This window comes from Drosophila rhopaloa, unplaced genomic scaffold (assembly GCF_018152115.1).
Source record: "Drosophila rhopaloa isolate 14029-0021.01 unplaced genomic scaffold, ASM1815211v1 contig_115, whole genome shotgun sequence".
Taxonomy (NCBI): Eukaryota; Metazoa; Arthropoda; class Insecta; order Diptera; family Drosophilidae; genus Drosophila; species Drosophila rhopaloa.
The window spans coordinates 5,217,698-5,234,105 of record NW_025334990.1 but is presented as its reverse complement, the minus strand read 5'-3'; the positions used below and the strand labels follow the sequence as shown (position 1 = coordinate 5,234,105).

Sequence of the window (16,408 nt, the reverse complement as noted above, 5' to 3'; positions counted from 1 at the left end):
AACTGCCAAGCTGGCATAATACTTGTTTTTCATATATTTTTCATTCCTCAGCGCGTTACATGTTCTTCGGTTTCAGAATCTGTTTGAGTCCACTTGTACATACTATGTTGTGTATATAGAGTTCAATAATATATATGTATATAATTCTTTTGATTACATTAGTTACAATCGAAGCAAGATCGCTGCTGTTGTGGTTTCTGCCTTAGATTTGGCCAGAACTGAATCCAAAATCAACTAGGACATACCTCGAAACAATAATCGTGAGTTTAGAAATACTTCTCCTGTATACGTGTGTATATGTATATGTACGCCTGCTAATTACCATAATTATGAATGCTTAATAAATTTCTCTCTGCAATTCATTAAAGCGGTTGTAATACTAAAATTATGGTTATGATATTGAATATATATCTCGTATTGGGTAAACTAATCTATGTACAAACTCAATCTGAGCTCTGGGCTAAAGGCAAATGCATATTTGGGTGATCGTCTCGGTCGATCAAAAAGGAAAAGCGAAGGTAAATGTAGTTTAACTGGGTGGTTGCTTATCCTACAGACTGTATGCAATATTAGCAAAATATGGAATTAGCCTACGTTTTCCCCTTGTTTGTTTGTGTGTACTACTCGTGTATACTTTCCCTTGTTTCGCGGCTCTGCCCTGTTCGGATCTCTACGGTTATCTGCCGTCTTTTTCGCCTATCCGACAAAATATAACGCTGCACCTATATACTCTTTTCGCTTTAGAAAACTTGTCTCGAAAAATTCTTTTGTGTGTTTTATGCTTGCAAAAATTTGAGGTAGTTTTATTTTATTTGAATTTCTTTTCCTTTACTTTTCATGGATTCATGTTTTGATACTTATTTCCATTATGCTTAGATTCTTCTCCTGCAGTACAAAGCGTTGAACAACTCGGGCGAAAGGCATCGAAAGACTAACCGAATGGAAGAGTCAACTAAGCTTGATCTGCGATTATCGTTAGAATATTGCTTTAAATCATGTATATAGGCTGTGATCGAGGGACACTAAAATGCTCCCGGTTTCCTGCCTCCTCTCTAGACATATGGGGATATACACGTACATTATATATATTTGATTCTTCCTTATAAGCTTAAACTAGTTGAGGGGCACAGAGACGCATCTATATCTACTTAAGACAACACACAGATATATTTGATATACTCGTCTCTTAGCGAGCTATTATTGTGCAACATAGGGAAAGTGCTCGAGCTGGAATCAGGGGTATAGCAGTTAATAATTATTCCTGGCTGAGCTCATTTCGCACACTAAATTAATCAGTCGTTAATAACAACTGGGTTCTTGTTGTTCAATTACATTTTGGCAGTGATGAGTACTCTTGTTTTCATATTTTTCGGCTCTTGATTCGAATTTTACTTACTTTAATCACGTATAAATTCATTGGCATGGGAAATTATAAATTAGGGTAGCGTTTAGCTTATATGCTTAAAGAGTTGGGTTTGCCATTCGGATATGTACACCAAATAGAACATTAAGTAAAAGATCAGTGAGTTTTTCAGCTTCAAAATCTCTTTCTGTTTGTCCGTAAAATCATAAGAAATTAAAACATAAAAGTTATTTTGTTGTATTTTGCTTTTAGATTGATTTTCTTTTCGATAACTTTATTTTGCATAGTTTAATTGGGATTTGCCTTGGCTAAGTTCTAAATGAATAGTTTAAATGTAGGTTTAAAAGCGAAACTAGTTAATGTTATATTCTATTATGTACAATGCATTATGCTTTTTCGTCTCTTCAAATTTTCACAAAACGAACTAGAGACGCTGATGAATTGGCGAAAGTTGCATTCGATTTGCACTAAATTAATGGATAATCGTCTTGGGCTCCGGTCTAACTTAGGCTTAAAACTGTTTGCATTGCTGTTCGAGTTGAGTACAAAATGTTTTACAAATATTTCTCGTTTTTGTAGCGGTAAATGCTTCAAGTCTTGTGTTCTTCCACGTCACTTTACTCTACTTAAACTTTAACTGCTCAGTTGTGTGCGTAGTTTTTCGCTTTCAGTGTAAGTTTGGCCAGTTACTAGGAGTAAATTACAAAACGACGAGGGGCAACAAAAAAAAAACGAAATTTAACTTTAAAATTTCAAATAGATCAACATAAAATTGGCTTTTAAACAAGTCTTGTCCAGTCGGTCATTTTCCACATGAATCTTTACTAAATGTACACTTTAGAAACTAAATTAGAACTATAACTGTAGAAACTAGGACTTTTGTTCATAACAGCACTTGCTAGAACGCGCGGGTGGGTTGCTATAAGGTGGCTACTAAATGCTCCTGACTCTTACTTGTCCATCTGGAAATATGTACAAGGATCGATGAACGACAGTTGAATGAGAACAACAAACTAAACTGCTGGTTACGCGGATCAAACAAAACAAAAATGAACAAAGCGGGCGTACTTATAGATTCTATACATAAGTGGATATATGCGTAGGTGGTAACTTACTTAGGCCGTACGCTAACTAGTCTACTTGTCACTGTTTACTCGTTTGTCGTTTGTTTTTCGGTTTAATTACTTAGAGAATACTATAAATCTGGCAGCGCCCTAGATGGGCACCAGGGCGTCCGTGGCGACCAGCTCCTCCCTCGCAAGCGGTGTCATCTTGGGTGGTTTGCGCGGGTGCTTGCGGCGCTGCTGCATCTGCAGCTTGGCGATGCTGAGCACCTGCTGATAGCTGGACACCGTTTCGCAGCTCGCACTGCGCGAACTACTGCCGCCATCTTCCTCCTCATCTTCATCCTCTTCTTCTTGATCCCCATCTTCCTCGCAGTCGCTGCCGCTCAGTTCGCCGACCTGCTGCTCGTTGACGTTATAATCGTCGGCGAATAGTTGGGAGTCATAGCGTAGCCGGAAGGCCGTGCTCAGCAAACTATCCACGCGTGTTTTTTCAGCCGGCCGCATCTGCTTGATGTGCAGTACCTTGGTGTGCTGGCGCGTTCGATTTGAACACTCCGGCAACCATTCATCGGAAATGCTGTTACAGAAGAATGAGTAGTTAGCATCTGGGAAAATGACTGGGATTCAGATTAACTTACATCTCGCGCGGGGACCAGCGAACAAAGCACTCGTAGCCGCCCTGACTGTTGCGCCTCCGCATCAGGCACTGACCCTGGAACTCGATGGCCTGGGCTCCGTTGGTGAGCGTGCTTATCTGGCGCAGGCGGTGCTGCAGCCCCTCCATAATACCCGTGTCAAAGAAGTCAAACATGCGAGCTGTAAGTTAAAATATCGATTAAGCAAGTTGTAATTTTCGTTGGCGGTACGGTCAATTTTGTAAGCTAATCATTTTAAGTTTGTCTTTTTTATAGGATCTAGCGCTCTATTTAAATCTTAATTTCTTTAGAATCTATTAATCCCAATTCAAATACAATTTTTTAAAATGTATAAAAGCGAGGAAGAAACTTGAAAACTATATCCTATAGCACATAAACTGACGAACATGTACTTTTGTATATTTTTTCCATAATTAAAAAGGTTTAAAGACTTTCGATAACTGAGCATACCCTAATTACTTACCTGAGAAGGGTTGACGGCGGTATCGGAGCTTCTTGCCATTCTTCCGGAGTTGTTTTGGCACGGGCGGATCAGAGGTGCGTTTGCTCGTGCTCTCCTTGGCATTGTCTGTGGCATTAAAGTGGTTGTTCACGTGCTTTTGCAGCGCCAGCTAAAGGAGAAGAGATAACATTGAAGGTTATAGAGGCTGAACAAAAAATTAATGAGACGGCGACGCACCTGGGAGCCGAACCGCAGGCCGCAGCCCTCGACGATGCATTTGAACTGCTTGGAGCCACCGTGCGAGAGCACATGGCGTTCCAGCCATCGGCGCGAGCATGACTCCTTGTTATACACCTTGCAGCCAACCCAGAGGCAGGCGAATGGGCCTGTCTGCGTGTTGACGTGGTGCGTCTGCATGTGGTCCAACAGCTTAGAGTTGCTCTCGTGCTTCTTGTTGCATTTGTCCCAGTAGCAGACACCGTCGTGGCGTTTCCCTCCCTTGCCGCCTGCCCCCGCTCCAGCCGGGAAGCGAATGGTCTTTGGCTGCGAGAGGATCGGCGAGATGGCGCTCTTCGGTAGACTCTTGCTCGTGGCCTCGACCATCGCAATGTCCACCACAGTGCTGGGCGGAGAGGAGGCGGCAGCGGAGACGGAACAGGCGGGCGACGGTGCAGCAGAACAATCATCCGGTGAGGCGGGTGAAGGTGCATTGCTCGCCAGTGAGTTGCTGTCGGAGGCGGAGGAGGAGGCGCTACTCGCTGCAGTCGTCGGAGGTCCGGCAGAGGCTGACTTGGAGGATCTAATGGGGGAATCGTTTGGGATTAGTTTATGATAATTGAAAACTACCAACAACTTTCAAAAAGTTCACCGTTAAACGGAAGCATTGCTGTTTTAAGCCGATGCCTATAATTAATTATCAACTGAATAAAAGTTTGTTGTTGCTTGAAAATTTATGGAAAATTAAGATATTTCTTATAAACTCTACTTACATTGCATCAACTATTGAGTTGCTGCTCTCACTATTGCTCAGGCTTCCACCGATGCCAGATTCCGGAGTGGGCAGGTCCCTCAGCCGCTTGTGCGTCTGATGCGTCTCCAGCGAGGCCACCGACTTGTCGTCCTCCTCATCATAGTTGCTACTCCCGCTGCTGCTTACGCCGCTGGCCGTGGGAGTCGGAGTGGTCGTGTCATCGCTCTTGCCCAGCTGCAACGGGAGTGTCGGCAGTGGAGGCGAGTCCGTGGCCTGAGAGCAGTCATCGCCGCCGCTGGAAATGCATGACGAGGTTACCATCTCACTGAGCATGTCAGTCTGGCTGGCCGCTCGCCGGCTGCTGCCGCTCATGTTGCTGGCCGCCGGCGAGGGAGATCCCAGGCCGGATGGCGAGGCTGATGGCGATGGAGATGGGGCAGGCGTAGAGGCCTCGAGCGAGAGATCTGCCGCCGAGCTGACCGAGTGCGAATAGCTGCTGCTGCTGCACGAATTGGAGTTCGAGTTGCTGTTGCTGCAGTCTGGCAGTAGATCGTGTTTCATCGTCTCGACCTCCGATTCCGGATCCTGATCCCTCTTCGGCAGCTGCCCGGCAAAGCTCTGGGGCTTGGGTGATACTGGAGGCATTGACAGAGAGACCAAAGAGCCTGTCTGCGAAGCCAGCTCCGAGGTATCCGCCTTGATCTTGCTAAAGGCCGACAGGGTGCAAGAGTTCGAATTGGAAAGCGCTGGCGAGGATCGCAAACAATGGCTTCCATTGCTGCTGCTGCTCGGCGAACTAAAAGGTAGTGGCGTAAGCGGTTGCGCGGCCTTGGCCACCACCTTAGAGTTCTTGACCAGGTCGAAGAGATCGGGCGCACTGTTGGCTAGCTTCATCGCAGGTCCTGATTTGGCCACACTCAGCGTGGGCGTCAGCTTCGAGGGCGCGATGCTCACCAGGGGTGGCGTGGGTGTGGGTGTGGGCGTGGCTGTTGGGGGCCCAGTGGTTCCTGTGCTTTTCCGCAACTGACCCAACTCCTTGGTGGCAGACGTGGGCACCAGAGGCGGGGGCGTGGTGGGCGTGGCAATGATTGGAGCCGCACCCACTCTGCCCTTTGTGGTAAGACGCTTCTGGTATGGCTTGGCTGCGGGTAGTGCCCGTTTGGCCGCTGGCGAAGATGCAGCAGCCGGGGAGCACGAGGGCATCGATGAAATCGTCACCAGCGGCGGCGGTTGCGTGGAACTGTGCATCGGCGGCTTCACAATCGCCCGCTGGGGCTGTATGGCAGTGTTGTTGATGTTGCTTAAATTATTCGAGGCATTGTGGTTGTTACTGTTGCTGGCAGTCGTCGAGTTGTTGGCAGTGTTCGAATTGCTGTTGTTCGTCGCTGCCAAAGGTGGCGGCTGAGTGGCAGTGTTTGTATTGTTGTTGTTGTTCGTGGCTGCCAATGGCGGCGGTTGTGTGGCAGAGATGATTTGCTGTTGCTGATGCTGTTGGTTGTTAAGAGCTATTTGCAAGCTCATTAAGTATCCTAGGTACTCGGCCGAGTTCACTATATATAATTTGTTATCTTTAAGTCCAACTTGCTGATTGTTAAGTGGGTTAACAAAGTTCATGTTGCCGCAAGAATTGGAAGCCATGTTTTCTGTAAAAGAGAGCAAAGTCAGCATTTCAGAAATCAAAAGCGTAGGTTAATTTTTAGCCTACAGCTCGAGGAAAATTATTTGTGAGCATTAAATTTAACAAAATTTTTTTGCTCCTCAATGCGGATATATTTACTTATCCTTAAGAAATAACTGTTTTTAAATTAAAACATATTTATAATACTCACCGTTTAAACTCATGTTATTTTGTCTGGCAAGAAGCAGCTGATGATGGAGGTAGCTTCCAGCTCCCGGGATGGCCTCAATGGGAAACTGCCCGCTGGCGTTGGGAAGGCCAAAAGGATTGCCCGCCGTGGCCAAATTGAGTAGTCCGAAGGGATTGCCAGCCGAAGCTGCCGCCGACGTCGCCGTAGTTGCCGTCGTCGTCGTGGCCGTGGTTACTTGTTGCAGCTTAAAGACTGTGCCGTTGAGGAAATACTGGGCGGCAGCAGCCTGTGCCGCCTGCGCCGCTTGAGCGGCCGCGTTGTTGTTGGCCGCTGCGGCCACCGCCGCCTTAGCCACGTTATTCAGCTGCATGATGTTGGCGGCGGCCGCCAGCTGGGGCGGAAGCTGGACTAGATTGGGCAGTTGCACGGGCAGCTGGTAGAGCGTAGGATTGGCGGGGGCAGGCGAAGGATTGAGTGCTTGTGCGGGGGCGGGTACTGTGGCCGCCACGGGGGCGGGTGGTGAGATCGGCTTCTGTTTGAGGGCGGGACTCGTCCCCGGCGGTCGGTAGACCATGGCCGCCTTGCCCTGCTGCTGCTGCTTCATCTCCGGCGTCCTGGGCGCAATCGCCACGTGCTTCTTGGCCGGGGATTTGCCCGTATTAGAGCCATTTGAGGAGCTACATGAGGACGATGAAGAACTGCCCGAGGACCCACTGCTGGGCGTTTTGCGCAGATTGGGCGCCACCTGTGCAATCTTGGCTGGTTGCTTGGTGCTACGTTCGATTTTCTTTAAAGCCGGCACGGGTAAACTCGGACTGGGAGTGGTCACAGACGGAAGGGGCGGCGCAGGAGCCACTGCGGCAGGAGCCACTGCAGCAGGTGTGGGTAGGGCCTTGGCCGCCTGCTGCTGTTGTTGTTGTTGCTGCTGCTGCTGTTGGGCTTTCTGTTCCTTGAGCTGCGACAGGATGTTGAAGTACTTGTTCAGCGAGGCGGTGGTGGCGGGCGTGCTCATGGTCAGCGTGTTGGCCGGATTGCTTTGCTGGCCGGGCTGTGGCGAGAGTTTTCCGCCGCCGGGCGACGGTTTCATCTGGGACTTGAAGAAGCCAGTAATCTTGGTCTGTGACTCCTCCATGGCGGCCACCTTCAGTCTTTTGCTCGCGTCAAAGGAGCTGGGCAGTTCGCTACGTGCCTTCTTTGCCGCCGCCGCTCCTCCGCCGGCTAGACAGGCGCCGTCCCCGCCCGTGCTGCCCATTGCCGTTCCTGATCCGGCCGCGGTCCGCTTGTTCTTGTTGGCCGTGGCGGCGGGTACGGCAGTTGAGGTGCTACCCAGACTAGTGTTCCACGGCCACTGGAGGGTGGGCAGGAGGCTGGGGTTGTTGTGGCGCTGGGGCGTCGTCGGCTTGGACATGCCGCTGGTGGTTATGCCGCCGTGCTGGCTAAGATGACTGTGGTGGATGGCTGGCGATGATGGCACCTGGGTGGCGCTGCTGGAGGGCGGAGAGGCGGCGGCTGTGGAGCTGCTGCCGCTGGCGCTTCCGAGGATCTGGGGCGGCATCTTGGTCAGCGGGTCGGGCGGGTCGCTCAGTTGCGAGTGCGCACTGTACGGGGAGCCGGGATCGGACGCATCCTCACTGGAGCCCGTGCTGGAGTCCGCGCAGCTCAGTGAGGTGGCAACGCCGCTGCAAAAGGAAGGAAGGGAATTTGATAAGTACGGGTGTTATCTTTTGCTGGGGCTACTACTGATACTCGATGAGATTTCACTGGTCCCACTGTGGCTATAGCTGCCCTCAGTTTCAGCCACACCTTTTGGACGCGGGCCAAGGAAAGGGGATTGCATCTCTAATGGGATATGATCGTCTGCCAATTTTAATTCACCAACTAGACAATTACAATGCTCAGCACCTTTAATTTGTTTGTGTTTATGCTTTAGTCTTTTTTTACACGCTTTTTCTCTCTTTTTTCTTTGATTGTTTATTTGCTTGGCAGTGTTGGGGAACGACTCAATTATTCATTGGTTGTTTATTTGCTTGACAGGGTTGGAGAGCGCCCTGCACTATCGGTGTGCACTGTAAGCGCTAACAGCGTGGCTAACAGCTGATAAATTTCCCAAAACAATCATAGCAGACAGATACGAAACTGGAATTTAAGTGCAAGGCGCGAGTTTACATTTCAACTAAGTTCCTTCAAATAAATGGTTTACAAAGAAATTTACCGGATTATCCTGATTTAAGCGCAAACAAAGTGTGTGAAATCAAAGGATGGGCCAGTAATTTAATGCAAGCAATAAGAAAATTATGTTGCATGAGAACGAATGAGAGTGGGAGTGGGCAAGAGAGAAAGAGAGCGCACTCAGCATATGTAGCACAGCACACTCGCACAAAACGGGTCGATAAACGAAAGCATAAAGTAAACAAAAAAAGCAGGAGAATAAAACAGGCAAGAAAGAGCAAGCGAAAGAGCCAGCCCGAAAAGGAAGAAAATAAAGGCGAACTCCCTCCTCTCTCCTCTCCCTTACTCTTTCATTCCACATTCCTTCCCCCCTCCCTCTCTATATCTTTCTTTACGATTGTCTGTCCGCGTGCAACATAACAGCAGCAGCAACAACAACAACAACGGTGGGAAGAAGAGGAATGGAAGGCAAGGGCCGCAATCTAATGCGGGAAAATTTCAGTTTCAGGTAGCCCAAGTCGCGTGTGTGTTTGTGTGGTTTCGTATAAACACACGTACATAACATAGGAAGAAAGGGAGAGGGAAGAAACGAAACGAAACGGGATGAACGGACTAAACGGATTGCACGTATACAAAAATATCCGATGGTTACAGAAAAAGGGTATTTTGGTATTCGAGTTGGTGAGTTTTTAAACTGAATATAAACTTTATTATAATATGTCACTTCTTTTAAAATTAAAAAAAATAATTTTTTTTTGGAATCCTTGGATATTTTTAAAATATTATTTTTTAAGCAAAACGAATATACATACATACATACATCTACATATGAACAAATATAAAAATTGAAGATAATATCTAAAGCACTAATATTTGTAGAATGTCTATTTTTAATATTATTATATTATCAAAATTATTAAAAAAATGTAGGTGCAAGTAATATCGCCCTGTTAGATCCGTTAATAGAAATAACAAAACGCAATTTTCATGTTAAAGTTTTCTTAATGGAGGGGGAAATGTGATTGCTAAGAATTTGTAAAGAATTTTTTTATCATTTCGGAGGAAAACATGAGAGTAGGAGTGGCATTCCACCTGCCCTCGCTTGTTAAGCGAATCGTTAAATGCGGAGTTAATGATTAAAGCTTGGGATCCATACCCAAAAATCAGTTTTGGGTCTAGGGTTTTCTCGGGATAGAAGTTTAATGTTCTCCGACGGCTTTTTAAGTTTTCTGACCTTTTTTGTAATCAGCAGCGGCTTTCACCTATCAGTGCCTACTGAAATTTCAAACCTACAACACAACACATGGATTCTGAATATAAAAGAGAATAAAACACATGAAATGGAAACACTTTATGTTTTATGTTTGTCTACCGCGGGAGATCCCACAGATTACGACGACCACGCTGCTGTTTTTGTGATAAGCCTATTATGGCGGATTGATGTTAACTGCCACCATTTTTTCTGTATTTATATTATTTTTGAAATGAGGTAAAGGAACCCGGCAAATTTTGATTTTTTAAATGCGACGCCTCAAATTATACGTCTAATTTCGTAGAGTCTTATTGAGCATTTAAATAAAAAATGCATTCTAAATAAATGTAAATCGGTCTTTTTTTTAACATTTTGACTTGATGTTCATCATAAGTTCGGGTTTAAGAAAAAAGTTAAATGGTATTAAATTTAGTCGTCACTAAAAGCTGTGAAACATACATTCTGTTTAAATTCAAGAAATGTAGCATTAACCTAAATTTGTGTATTCCATATTCTGTGTGAATAAATAATTTTCTTAAAATGTATTATGTTTTATAGATTTACGATATTGAATAAAGAACCAAACTTTTCTGAGGAATGTTTTCTAACTGAACATGAAATATACGCAAGTTGTATGTAGTTTATACTGATTGACAAGCACAATATTTATTGCTGTTTATAATTTACTTCAGTTTTAAAAGGGCTGTATATTTTGGTACTATATTTGCGCAATGTTTGATTAGGACTTGTTTGGTTTTTAATTTTTTAAAATACTACTGCATTATTGGATATAAATAAATATTTAGAGCAGCCTATTTGCCATAAAATTCATCGAACTGATAAAAGTCCGATATGAATTGGTCAAATTTAATTCGAATGGCTTGCAAATTATGTTTAACAGTTTTGCACAACAGTCTTAAAAGTTTCCATTGCTTTGAGACTGTTAATTAAATTCGTTTTCCACTTGGAATATTTTAATAATACACTTATTGTTTGCCGACGGCCCTTTCACTTTACGACTCCAGGATCTAAACTGCTTCCTTTGGCCTGTTGAAATTGAGTTTGTAGGGCCACTAGCCCGTGTTAAAGTTATCCGATATTTATGCAGTAGTCCTTTGGTAGATGGCGCCTTTCAATTGCAGCAGTTGATTATGCATTCAACGCAAAGTTGATGCTTAAATTATGCACTCTATTTAATTTTCCAGCCATAAGCAAAGCTTTATGGCCCCTATTCACACACACACTGGGGTCATATTAAATTCATAGAACGCCGCACGGCAAAAGCGGCAACAATTTAAATTTTATTAGAAAATCCCATTAGATACACACGCACACACCGAAAGCAACTTCCACTTCCGCCAGAAGTTGGCTTTGTCGTGTGTGCGTGTGTGTGAGCGGGTGTGGGGGGTGTGTATTCAACGCCACCCACACTCACGCAAGGCATGAATGAAGAAGGCCATGGTTAGGAAAAGGGGAGGGGAGGGGCGCAAAAATCATTGCATATTTGCTTGGGCAAACAACAACAAATGCCCACAATTACACACACACACAGTCGCGAACAGTGACAGCCAGCAGTTATTTAACACGTGATGTAAACGGAATGTAAAGCATGCTGTAATAGTCGAGCGAAACTAAAAATGCAGGCAGAGAAACATGCGCAGCAGCAGAGAGGGAGCAATGCACGATTTCTTTTATTTTGCTGGCGTATTCGTATTCTTTGGCTTAACGACTCCAGCCTTTCGTCGGTATACTAACGTTGAACGCTAACGCTATCGCAATCCGTGTTCCCAGGTAGGCGATCCGTTTTCCTGTCCGCTTTTCCGCATACAAGCACCGACCGACCTTCAACTTTAATCTCGGTCTTAAAGCATTTCGTGTATTCGTATCCGACGTTGTTGCTTTAATTATCCACACAAACACACGCGCAGACACACACACTCGCTGGCGTTTAACGGGCGGGCACGCGAAGCATAAATATCCATATATCCAAAAAAGAGGCGGCCGCAGAAGAAATTCCCACCAACACACCGAAGCCGAACCGTAAATGTATCTTCGATTCGATTCTGCAGTCCGCTATCTGCAGGCGCGTCCGTCGCGGTCGAAAGTTGGAGAGAAAATGGCCTAAAAACCTGGCTTCTTCGCAAGGAACAACGGGAAAACCAGCCGAGAATTTCCAAGAGAGAGCGCTCTCCCTGCGAGATATTCCCCGTATATTATGTGAATACGAGAAGGGAATTTGTCGAGAGCGAGAGAGAGAGCGCCCTTCTTTCTCACTGCGTTCCCTACGTTCCTGCCCATTATTATTATTTTTATTTATATTTCACTTTTGTTGTTGGCACGTTAAATATTTCCTGTTTGTCGTCGTCTCTCCGCTTCGAACCCGCAAAACGAGAGCGCGGGCTGTGGGCGGGGCAGAGGTCGGTGGCAGCAGTTCATGTTATGGTCACGTACTCCTCCCCCCAGAACATCCTCCTCGCACACCATTATGTGTCTGTGTCCGTCTCCTTGTCACTTCGCCTCGTTTTACTTTCTTTTCCTTTTCGCTGGCTGCCTCGTCGAGCTTAAATGTTTATCTAATTATTTAGACATCTTTCCCCCAACCCTACAACCCGCCTGGCGGGAAAAAATATTTAATTTGCCGCATAAATCTCTGAGAAATGTGTCTTCTAAATTTGTCACCGACCTGTAATGACTGCTCGCCGGGCTTAGGGCGGTTTTGTCCAGTTAATCGGTGGCTTTAGTGTAAAAAAAGTTATACCTTTTTATGGTAGCTTTTATACATTCATACTTTTATACTTTTTGGAGGGACTGGAATCGATATCGAAGGCTTTGGAGATCTCGCGTGTCCTTATCCAGGCAATTGGAAAATTATCATCTTCACCTTAATTCTAGCTTATTTTGCAGTTTACAGAGTTTTGACATCTCAGGTCTAGGCTTTGACCATTATATCGTTTCTAAAGGTTCTGGTATCCAATTGCTTTTCTATCACTTCCTTTAAAGCATAAGATCAAAAAGCTATAGCTTGGTTTTTGTGCTATTTTCTAAGTTTCGAAAACTAATAAGGTCGATTTGTTCTTCTTGAAAAAGCTAAATACTTGGATTCTGGCCAGAATCAAGGTTGTGCCTTTTGAAAATTTTTCCAGAGTCTGAACCGGAAATAACTTCGAACATGAGATAACGCTGAGGTCACTAAAAGTCTTTGACGACAAGTTGAATTTAGTCTTTACTCAAGCCAGGATCTGCGTTAGATTCGATTGATAGCAAGATCGTTAAGTTCCAGTTAAAAAGTTAAAGAAGTTTATACGTTCATTCGTACAAAATATTCTTGTGTTATAAATTATAACTCATCTCTTAAATGGATTGTTTTGGGGTTTCTGCAAAGAGATTCAAATTCATAAATCCAGGGCAGAGCTGAAATCAGTATTAAAATACTTTAGAAAATTGCCTTGACTTCAGGTGTATCGGTAAAATCCTTCATCGCTGGCTGACAGGCTTGTATGTTTTTGAGCTCCTTCCACTCGAAACCAACATCTTCTTTTTCTACTCCAACTTCCACTTTGGTAGCGGTTCGGTAATCTGCATAAATTTTACACATTTTTAGCAAGCCAATATGCCAGAAATAGGAACCGAAGAAAGGGAGCTCGTAGTTACGCTCCATGCCCCACATGTCACCATATTTGTTTACGCGTCAATTTTGATTTATGTGTGGCATAATTCCAGGCGTTATAAACTGTTTTTGACAGCCGAGATGGGTTTGCAGCTGAAAGTCTGGGGTTGGGGGGTGGTTGATTGTAGGGCGTGTGTGTGGCATCCGCATGAGTTATGGCTAGTACCTATGTCTATTACTTTACATTTGATATGGGTTTGCTTTTCGTATGCTAATTTGGCTCGTTCTCCGTAAATTACTTTACAAAGCAGCCGCCGTTCTTCATTAGTCCTGATAAATGAAATTACAGTTTATTTAATTAGTCCACAGTATGTGGTGTCACACGCATAGCTATTCCTCCCAAATCGTTACCAAAGCCGAACGACCATGATAACAAGTTGGACAATCTGTCGTATTGACATACCCTTATCACTCCGTATTGACGTTCAAAGTGACAAACAAGCAGAGAAATGTCAAGGAAAAAGATGGACGTCGGTTAGCTAAGTGCATTTATTAGAGTCGAAAACGTTGCAGCATAGTGAAATTCATGTAAAGCGCAATGATATTCCTATGTAACGTCTATGATTGTGGTGAAATATTTATTGATATTTCATATATGTAAATGTCAAACACAAAACGACATATTGGAATTTGAATTGTCTTGATAATTACGTCATTACATTAAATTAATTTAATTTAAATATTAGGTTTTAAATGACTTAAAGCCATAAACTATATTATTATTACCCAACTTATTTGACTAAAACTTTATTTATTTCGCTAGTCCGTCCGATTCTGGAGTATGGGTCTCCCGTCTGGAGTCCACAATACGGAATACATATTGGTCGTATTGAATCTGTACAAAAAAACTTCCTTCTTTTTGCTTTACGGCGCCTAAACTGGGATGCAAATCTTATCTTACCTTCTTATTCTAGTAGACTTCTTTTGATTAATTTACCATCTCAGCCAACCGTAGAACGATGCTTGGTACTATCTTTATTTATAACATTATACATGGTGATATTGACTGCCCCGACTTGTTAAGTCGGCTAAACTTTTCTGTGCCAAGTAGATTAACTAGAAATTATTTTCCCCTAATTTTAAATCATTGTAGATCTAACTATGCCTTGGCATGAGCCTTTCAGAGTATTATGTTCGGACTATAATAGACTTTTTCCTGTAATATCAAATCTTGACTCTCTGCCGCTCCTAAAACGATTGATACTTGCTTCATTGGCACAAGATTGATCTAACTTTTTTCCCCGGACCTTTACCTTTATTTTCCTATCTCGCGTCTATCTTATCGCGAATCGTGCCGTACGATACACGGCTGCGCCCCTCGGTCGGTTGGGCGGGTATGTGGGCCGTGGGACTCCGCGCGAAAAAAAAAAAAAAAAAAAAAAAATTAAACAAGTTGTGAGCACATTTATCTGAAACTCTGTTAAATATGATCCTTTTTATTTATATATTTTTAAAGGATGCTTGGGGGCAACAACTAACTTGACGTTTTGTTTATCCCACTCAGAAACACAAGCTCTTAAACGTATATGACTACACTGCTCCTCCTGCACGATGGGTAGAGCTGAGTAAACAGAATATAGGTCTTCCGGGAGAGTGCATGCACTGTATACTTAGTTGTATGTACCCTTCATACATATACAAGCATATGAATATCCTGCCTGACTGGACCCCCTCTCACGGCACCCCAATTATAACGCGCTAAACAATAAAGAAAATAATAATAAAACGCCAGTGCACACACATGTTTGTCGTACATACTAGAATGTGTGCATGTGTTTGTCCTGAGCAACCCTCGCTAATGAAGCTGCAGCTCAGCTCTGTTTGCACACGCAATTTGGCTTTGCCTGCCTCTTTCCTTGCCAGAGTCCCGGGAACCAGGACCTGAGCCTGAGTCTGAGGTGTGGTCGAGATTGAAACGGGGTCCAGGGATTATCACCAGCAGCAATAGACAGTAACGAAAAAGAACGGACCAGAACAAATAAGGCAAAAGGACCATAAGAGCCGAATAATTGATACCCTGTCGGGCGATTTACCCCGAAGGGATACTTTAAAAAAAGTACCCGAAAACCCTCAACAATACCTAACGAAATAAATGACTACTGTGTTCGCTCGTAAATTAAAAGTTGTTGGTTCGTAGTCGAATCGGTTCAACTCCAACCACCATCTGCTACAATACAAATTCGTCTGTACAGATCAGTTGGGGGTTTATAGGCAATAAAAACAGTTTAGACGTGGTAAAAATATAATCTGTTTAGCTATTAAATAATAAAAGCTTTCAAAACACTGTGTTTGGAAAAAGATAGTGTAGTTTTTAAACTTAACAAATCATTTCTAATTAGTAAACTCTCGATCCTTCGTTTTGATTGATTTAAAAATATTTTAATAAAGTTAAGAGCATGTGGTTTTTAGGCTTATCACGATTTTGAAACCATATTTTGATTTATGGAAATATGAATGAAATGGATTGTTAAATACATGACTAAAACTGATTATGTGATGTTGATTAACTTTAATACCCTCTTTATTGCCAGTGGCTTAGGCACAGTTTTTTAGGGCTTATCCTCCTCTTCGGTAAAATATTGTTTTAAAAAAGTATGCTTCAAAAAAATGGTGTCACTCCTCTTCAACACACATACACCTGAATACTGTTCTACCCATTCGATTTTTGTCCTTTAAGATTACTCATTAGGATTACTCTCTAAAATTCATGAAAGACAAAGCCTTCAATATCTGGAAAAACTTAACAGTGTTCGATACCCCCAACCCCCACTCCAGTGACCAATGACATTAGGATGGGTTTAAAACGAAGGGCAACCCCCCTCCCCGATTGGCCAGCGGGTTATCAATAATCACTGCAATCGCCTGCCGGCATCCGATACAGCAAATGTCGCTTTAGCTGGCCAAACACTTGATAGTTGGAATTGGATAGTTAGTTGTAGCTGGTGTTTGTTGTTGCCTTTGCCGCGGCATTATGTCAATTTGGAATATATTCCATTAACTACTCGGGAATCCTC

The 16,408-nt window shown here is 43.9% G+C and overlaps 1 protein-coding gene and 1 long non-coding RNA gene across 4 annotated transcripts in view; one reads left to right on the top strand and one right to left on the bottom strand.

The window, feature by feature from the left end:
* Positions 1-11: 11 nt before the first annotated feature.
* Positions 12-16,408, bottom strand: part of LOC108053359 (zinc finger protein jing) — a 134,207-nt gene continuing 117,810 nt past the window's right edge. Inside the window, exons 1-7 of one of the 3 annotated variants that reach the window (XM_017135975.2) lie at positions 11,483-11,831; positions 6,328-7,985; positions 4,518-6,141; positions 3,766-4,327; positions 3,550-3,697; positions 3,069-3,246; positions 12-3,007 (exon numbers count right to left, since the gene is read on the bottom strand). In XM_017135975.2, coding sequence (XP_016991464.1) covers positions 2,578-3,007; positions 3,069-3,246; positions 3,550-3,697; positions 3,766-4,327; positions 4,518-6,141; positions 6,328-7,861 — 4,476 coding nt within the window. In that variant the 5' untranslated portion in view covers positions 7,862-7,985; positions 11,483-11,831 and the 3' untranslated portion in view covers positions 12-2,577. Of the gene's footprint in view, positions 3,008-3,068; positions 3,247-3,549; positions 3,698-3,765; positions 4,328-4,517; positions 6,142-6,327; positions 7,986-8,208; positions 8,256-11,482; positions 11,832-16,408 lie in introns of those variants that run through there. The other 2 variants (XM_017135976.2, XM_017135974.2) reach the window with 2 other exon arrangements.
* On the top strand, positions 8,397-11,476 carry LOC108053360. The gene is made up of 3 exons (XR_001769694.2): positions 8,397-8,921; positions 8,978-9,156; positions 9,725-11,476. It is a non-coding gene; the product is annotated as an uncharacterized LOC108053360 (long non-coding RNA).